At 39.1% G+C, this 7,675-nt stretch overlaps 1 protein-coding gene across 1 annotated transcript; it reads left to right on the top strand.

The window, feature by feature from the left end:
- Positions 1-5,946: 5,946 nt before the first annotated feature.
- Positions 5,947-7,183, top strand: LOC128196458 (uncharacterized). Its single transcript, XM_052877376.1, has 4 exons — positions 5,947-6,157; positions 6,236-6,514; positions 6,606-6,710; positions 6,796-7,183. The coding sequence occupies exons 2-4, from the start codon at positions 6,236-6,238 to the stop codon at positions 7,090-7,092; spliced, it is 681 nt and encodes a 226-aa protein (XP_052733336.1). The 5' UTR covers positions 5,947-6,157; the 3' UTR covers positions 7,093-7,183.
- Positions 7,184-7,675: the final 492 nt, after the last annotated feature.

Raw genomic sequence — 7,675 nt, 5'->3', positions numbered from 1 at the left:
AGTTTCAAATTTTAAGGAAAAAAATGGGAAGTCAAACTATGCTTTTGAAGATTTAATGAAATTGGACCAAATCAACAGTGGTCAGAAGTTTTAAATGACTAATTGAACTTGTTTAAATGCTCACACTGCACTGAAATACAGTGATGCATGAAATCACTGTGACAGTTGCTCAAAATGCAGAAAATGCATTAATCATTGATGCAGAATTAGAAAAACAGCAGATTCAATGGTGGCTGGTTCAATGAAATGTACAAGAAACATCCTAATCAACTAGATCTAGTTGCTGAATAAGAACTAGGTGATTAATAATTGTCCTAAGACATGGCAAAGATGCAGCACGTTGCAAAGCTCATAAAATTCTGATACAATAGTAAAAACCAGATTTAAATCAACTCAACTACTGTTTTTTGCAGAATTGTGATTGATTGTAATGACTATCACTTCAGACATGCTTAATATGACATAAGAAACTTGTCTCAAGTTTTATATACAACAAAACTTGCAGAAACAGTGTGCACCACAGTAGACCAGAAACTCACTTTTACTCCATAATGTAAAATCAGAGTTGGATGAACTTAATCACATATTTTGAATGTCAGTGTGTATTACTGATTGTTAATACTTGAAACATATATGAAATCAACAAACAAACTTGTTCCAAGCCTGAAAATCCAGAAATCTGAACTGAAACCTCAAAAGGTGTACTAGAAATGCACTAGAATGGTCAAATTTTGATCACTACACTAAACTAGCCTAAGAAACTTCAAACAAACTGTCCTAACAAGTTTAGGATGGTAAAACAATGCTAATTAGAAATTCACACTAGAAAAACAACGTAGAACTCAAAATATGACACCCTAGAACCTAAAACTAGTTAGTAGAATACACTAAAAGTGGTCATAATGCATAGTGTATTAAAGTAGTAACCAAAACAGTATGACATCTATCTACACAAGTCTTAAGACATAAAAGATAGATAGAAATGAGTGCACAATTCGAAAATACAAAGTATACAAAATCAAACAGCACTGAAAACGAAAACTGCACCACAAAATTGACTTTAAAAGTGTGCTTTAAAACCCAAAAATGATTGGTAGTGTTTGTAAAGCTTAAGTGATGATTCAAGCAACTTAATATCATCAATTTAAAGGTGTTTAAACATTGAAACAACAACGAATCACAGTACTACACACTGATTGTCAGTAGATACTTTTATAGCTATATGATTGCCTAAATTATGTTAATATGTATTATATATCCATGCTTTTATAGATATTTGATTGCCTAAATTATGTTGATGTCTATATTGTATGTTCATGTATATTGTCTTTCATTTATGGTACTACACACATTCTCAATGCAATGAGAAGGGTAAAAATATTATAAACACTTAGAACCTACAAAATATTTGGAAGTACTCTAGACAAGAGAACTTCAGTAGTAATAAGTTGTCTCCTCCAACTTTAATACACAGCCCCTTAGTGTGTCTAAGGAATTTCGATACGGAGGACTTCTCTTTGGATGCCCTAATTGAATGCCTATGACCATAGTGTTCAAATTGCCTTCCATGTTCGACTTGAGTAGTAATAGGTTTATTACTTATGTCACATGGAGTGTTGCTGTTTTGGCTAAGTTTTTATTTGTTTGGCTTGTCACAGAACATGGCCCATTTTGTCAACCATCGTGGATGGATGTACGACCGTTGTTATAGTGGAAGGAGAGGTTTGAAGGAATCTTTTGTCATCGGAGTTGAAGAGTTCATGGAGACAGCCCGACGATATCAATATTATGCCCTTGATGGAGGGATTCGATGTCCATGCATCAAGTGCGAATGTACAAGGATTTTGAAAGATGAAGTCGTCAAAGTTCACCTTTACCAAAAAGGGTTCATGCCTAATTACACGGTTTGGACATTTCATGGTGAAGAAATTCCTTCAACCTCCACTGCAGCTGAAAAACGGCTTGCATCAGGTTCGAATACTGTTGTACATACATGTGAGATAGATCAATTTGCCTACATGCAAGAGATGGTCGACAATGCTCTTCGTCACCATGCTGAAGAAGCAGACGATAGTCATGATGAAGAGCCTCCAAATGAAACGACGCAGAGGTTTTACAATTTACTGACAGAGGCAAATCTACCTGTATTTGAAGGTTCATCTGAGTCAAAATTGTCAGTGTGCATTAGACTCATGGCTGGGAAATCTAATTGGAACGTTCCCATTCAAGCAGTGGACTTCTATACAAAATTGATGTTAGATTTGACACCACCAAACAATATCATGCCGAAGAACTATTACCAGGCCAAAAAATGTGTTTCAAAGTTGGGATTGGATGTGAAGAAGATTGATTGTTGTGTTAATGGATGTATATTATTCTATGACAATGACAGTGGCAAAAATGATGCATTGTTGGTGGAATGCAAGTTTTGTGGCTCACCTCGATATCAGACAATGCATGCTGGACAGAGGCAAAAAAAACCAATTCCATTAAAGTCCATGTTCTACTTAGCTATAATTCCAAGATTACAAAGATTGTTTACTTCAATGCAAACAGCAGAACACATGACATGGCATGATGGTAACAAAACTCCGGGACTTTTGCGTCATCCTTCTGATGGTGAAGCTTGGAAGCACTTCAATCGTAAACATCCATCCTTTGCTAGTGAACCGCGTAACGTCAGACTTGGTCTATGCTCTGATGGGTTTACCCCGTACATTCAGGCGTCTGCATCACCGTATTCATGCTGGCCCGTGATAGTTACCCCATACAATCTACCACCTGAGATGTGCATGACAAAGCCTTACATGTTTTTATCGTGTATAATACCAGGTCCATCTAATCCCAAATCATTGATTGATGTTTACTTGGAGCCTTTGATTGATGATTTGAAGAAGTTATGGAATGGTGTTTGGACGTATGACGTTTCAAGGAGGCAAAATTTCCTTATGAGGGCAGCCTTGATGTGGACTATTAATGACTTCCCAGCGTACGACATGTTATCTGGTTGGAGCACACATGGTCGATTAGCTTGTCCACATTGCATGGAACATACAAAGTCATTCCAATTGAGTCATGGCCGGAAAAGTAGTTGGTTTGACTGCCATCGACGGTTCTTGCCCATTGATCACCCCTTTAGAAGAAACAAAAAGGCATTTCGAAAAGGACAAGTTGAAACGGATATGCCCCCGACAAAGTTGACTGGATCACACGTGTGGAGAAGAGTGAAAGACTATCCAAAAGTGACTGAATCTGGTCAGAATAGGCTAGAAGGGTTTGGGGAATGGCATAATTGGACTAAAAGAAGCATATTCTGGGAACTTCCCTATTGGAAGGACAACTTGCTAAGACACAACATCGATGTCATGCACACAGAAAAAAATTTCTTTGACAATGTCTTCAACACAGTTATGAATGTTAAAGGTAAGACAAAAGATAATGAGAAAGCAAGAAAAGATTTACCTTTGTATTGTGGACGAAAAGACTTAGAGTTGAAGGCACAAGGTAACGGCCGATTATTTAAACCAAAAGCAAATTACACCATGTCAAAAGACGAGACAAGAATAGTGTGTGGATGGATCAAGGAGCTTAGAATGCCAGATGGATATGCTTCTAACTTGTCCAGATGTGCCAATGTTCAGAACGGTACTATTCAAGGGTTGAAGAGTCATGATTGTCATGTATTCATGGAGACTTTCATCCCTCTTGCGTTCAGTTGTTTGCCAATGCACGTGTTAAATCCACTGATAGAAATCAGTAACTTCTTTAAAGATTTGTGCTGCACGACACTAAAGGAAGATTCCCTTAAAAAGATGGATGAAAATATCCCGATTATTCTCTGCAAATTGGAAAGAATATTCCCTCCTGCATTCTTTGATTCAATGGAGCACATTTCAATTCATCTTGCATATGAAGCTTGGCTTGGGGGACCCGTGCAGTACAGGTGGATGTATCCCTTTGAAAGGTTTATGGGAGAATCCAAACGCTCAGTTAAAAATAAAGCTAGAGTGGAAGGCTCAATTTGTGGAGCTTACTTGCACAGAGAGACAACTTATTTTTGTTCACATTACTTGAAGAACTTCATGTTGTCCCCCACTCATGTCAGAAATGAAATGCAATGGCAAGTTGAACCACGTGAAGGTGCATTATCAGTTTTCCGACAATCAGGCCGTCACGCAGGGAAAGAATTCACTCATTGGTTAACTGATGCTGAATTCAACTCTGCTCATGTCCATGTCTTGATCAGTTGCAGTGAAGTAAAGCCGTACCTTGAGTATGTCATCATCCATCTCTAATCTATCAAACGGTTTAATTGTTATACACTAATGAATTTCATTTGTATCAGCTCATTTGTTGTGGCTGAGCAAGTCGTAGAAGGAAATACTTCTGCTAGAATACACTCAGAGTTTCCCCATTGGTTTAGAAATCAGGTCCGTAGTTTTCCCTACGTTTAGAGAAAGGTTAATTTGACTATTGCTTTTATAATTTTGTTAGTACCTTTGTAGGTTTTGAATCAGGCATTAACTCCCACGGTTCAAGAGTTAAGACATCTCTCCAATTGGCCAATGAGATGTGTCAAAGAATGGCACACTTACTTCATCAATGGTTACAAATTCCATACACATGAATGGTCTAAAGGAAAGAAAACATCAAATTGTGGTGTGTATGTCAAGGGCCTAACAGAGGGGTCTTATGATGATTTCTACGGCATCATTCATAAAATATGAGTTAGAGTACAACAACACTACTTCTCCAAACAGAGTGGTACTTTTTTATTGTGAATGGTTTGATCCTTCTAGAGCTGGTACTAGAGTCGATCCACGCTTTAATATTGTCGAACTGAACCAGAGATTAAGATATGGGCCTTTTGATCCTTTCATTCTACCATGTAATGTCAGACAGGTTTATTATGTGCCATATCCACCATTTCGCAATATTGACAAGCGTGGTTGGGCCGTAGCAATACAAACGAAGCCTAGAGGTCGCATAGACTCAAATGAAGTTGAGGAAGATGTAGCCTACCAACTTGACCAAATGTCACAATCACAAGAAATTATCGAAGTTGAACGTATAACCGCATTGGTCGACCCTGATGGTGATGGAGATGAATTAGAAGCAACAATACAAGGTGATGAAGAACAAGAGGAAGAAGAAGAAGAAGAACAAGAAGAAGAAGATGATGATGATGATGACGATGAAGAAGAAGAACAAGAAGAAGAAGACGATGCTGAAGATGAAGATGAAGATGATGATGATGACGATGATTGAATGTTGAACATCTATTGTAGCAAATTGGACTATCATTTCATTACCATTATCTAAAATACCATCTTTAAGTTGTATGCAATTACTTATACATTGACTTTGAAAACAATTCATCCTTCTTTATTTATTTATATTTTTTCGCTTTATTTGTAACCATTTGAATGCAGTAATGACAGGACAAGGTTCAGAGCGTCCTGATAAAGGAAAAGGGGTAGCAAGGCCTACAAAGAGGCAACGGCAGGCACCAAAGTATGTACTTAGGGTGCCTGCTAGACTACCTACCCCTGCTCCCGGTAGTTCATCATCTGTGGGGCCTCCTCCTACCCCTAGTATACAGACTCCTACACCAACAGTAGACCCTACTCCTCCTCCTGCAGTACACCCTTCTACTACCACTGCAGTAGACCCTTCTCCTCCTCCTGCAGCACACCCTTCTACAACCCCTGCAGCAGACCCTCTTCCTCCTCCTATTATTGCCACCCCCACTCCTCCCCCTATTGTTATTACCCCCACTCCTCCCCCTATTGTTATTACCCCCACTCCTCTCCCTGACCCTACTTCTATACCTTCCTCATCTTCTGTACCTCCTTCTGAGACTGTCACACCACTTGGTGATCCAGATTCAAGTGGTGATGCTGAAGATCTTGACCCGCCCCTCCATGATCGACCATGGACTGAGCCCTATGGTAAAGGGTAAGTTTATAATCTGTTGATATCATTTGATGTTTAAACCATATTGTAATTGAAATGAGTTTTGTTATGCAGGTTTATTCCATCTAGGGTTGCTTCCCAGGCCATCACACGTTCAATAAAGCAACAGTTTTTAACTCCATGGCCTACTTGGGGAGCAATACCTCATGACGACAGAAAGCCATTCTGGCAGCGCTTTCAGGTGAGCAATCTATTACACTAATGTCTGTCTTATTTTAGTATGTTTTGTAATCAATGTTTGTTCTCTTTAATGTTACAGATGAAGGTGCAGTGGAAACCTGAGCATGAAAGTCAGATACACAGAAATTTCCACATGAAAGCATCTCATCGGCTGTCAGAGATGTTTAGGGATGCCCGCAATGCAGGACAGCGCCCTAACTGGCTGGGTGAACACATTTGGAACTCTTTACTGGCCCATTGGAATACAGTAGAGTTCCGTAATAAGTGTGCCAAAGCCCAGCGGAATAGAGCGTCTGAAAGGGGTGGCACCCTGCATACTGGTGGGTCGATCACCATTCATGAGCATGCCATTCGTATGGTATAATCTCATTACATAACTTTTTCTTTCATACATAAGTTATGTATATTCTATTTCATATGTACGCTTGTAATTCTTAATTATGTTACAGGCACAGGCTCTAGGACGGGCGGTCCATGTTGATGAGGTCTTTGCACAGACTCATGTTCGGAAGGGAACTAATCAATTTGTTGATGAAAGATCTCGGAAGACTCATGTAAGCAAATAACACTATTACTATTACTAATTGTTCATTTATGTTATACTATCGTTCCCTGACATTGCTTTTAATGTTTCAACAGGAAGACTTTTCTACGAGACTTTCACAGGTTAGATCTGAACATGAGTCAGCTCCTACACCGGATGATGCCAGTAATGCAGATGATGACATCCGTAGGACACAGTGCTGGATCAACATCGTTGGTGGGAAGAAAAAGGGACGAGTGTATGGTGCGGGACAGCTTGCTGCAAACTATACAACATCCAGAGGAGGAACTCTGAAGCACCAGCCTTCTTCCACCAGTACTCCTGACGAGGTTCTTCAACTCAGGCAGGAACTCCATCAACGTGACCAGGAGATCACTGATCTCAAAGCATAGTTTACAAATTTTAAGGCCATGGTCATGAAAGTCTTGCCTCAAACCTCACAGGACGAACAAAATATCCCTCCCACCCAGTCACGACCCTCCTCATCACCTACTGCCACTCAGCAGCCCACATCAGTCCAACCCTCAACAGTCCAACCCACACCAGTCCAGCCATCAGTAGAGGAGCAGGATGATGAAGATCATTCTGATGATAGTTATGTACATTATTAGTTTCATTTTCTTCTTACTTTGTTAGACAAACATTTAGATATTAGAACATTTTAGACTTGATATCATTTCAGTGTTAGTTAGATCTACTTCCAGACTTTGGATGTTAGAACATCCTTTTGTTACATTGTTTTATATTTGAACTATAATTACATAATCTATACATTAATGGATGTTCTATGGATTAATTGATGTTCAATGGATATTGATAATTGATTGCATCTGCATCTTTGAGATGCACATTATGCATGTTTGTATGTGCTTGAAAACTGATATGCAGGTCTGTTTGTAATTGAAATTTGATATACAGGTGTGGGTTGCAAAGAAAAACCATTTCTCTGAAACCTGCTCCGCATTTTACCAAAGG

Source organism: Vigna angularis, chromosome 5 (genome assembly GCF_016808095.1).
Source record: "Vigna angularis cultivar LongXiaoDou No.4 chromosome 5, ASM1680809v1, whole genome shotgun sequence".
NCBI classification, from domain to species: Eukaryota; Viridiplantae; Streptophyta; class Magnoliopsida; order Fabales; family Fabaceae; genus Vigna; species Vigna angularis.
The sequence above is the reverse complement of the archived record's forward strand: the minus strand, read 5'-3'. Positions and strand labels throughout refer to the sequence as shown.

What these genes read in the sequence shown, in the direction of transcription:
- LOC128196458 (XM_052877376.1), top strand. Translation starts at nt 6,236, where the DNA reads ATGAAGGTGCAGTGGAAACCTGAGCATGAAAGTCAGATACACAGAAAT. An exon ending in ATGAGCATGCCATTCGTATG is followed by an intron (nt 6,515 to 6,605) that starts GTATAATCTCAT and finishes ATTATGTTACAG; the next exon opens with GCACAGGCTCTAGGACGGGC. An exon ending in AAAGATCTCGGAAGACTCAT is followed by an intron (nt 6,711 to 6,795) that starts GTAAGCAAATAA and finishes ATGTTTCAACAG; the next exon opens with GAAGACTTTTCTACGAGACT.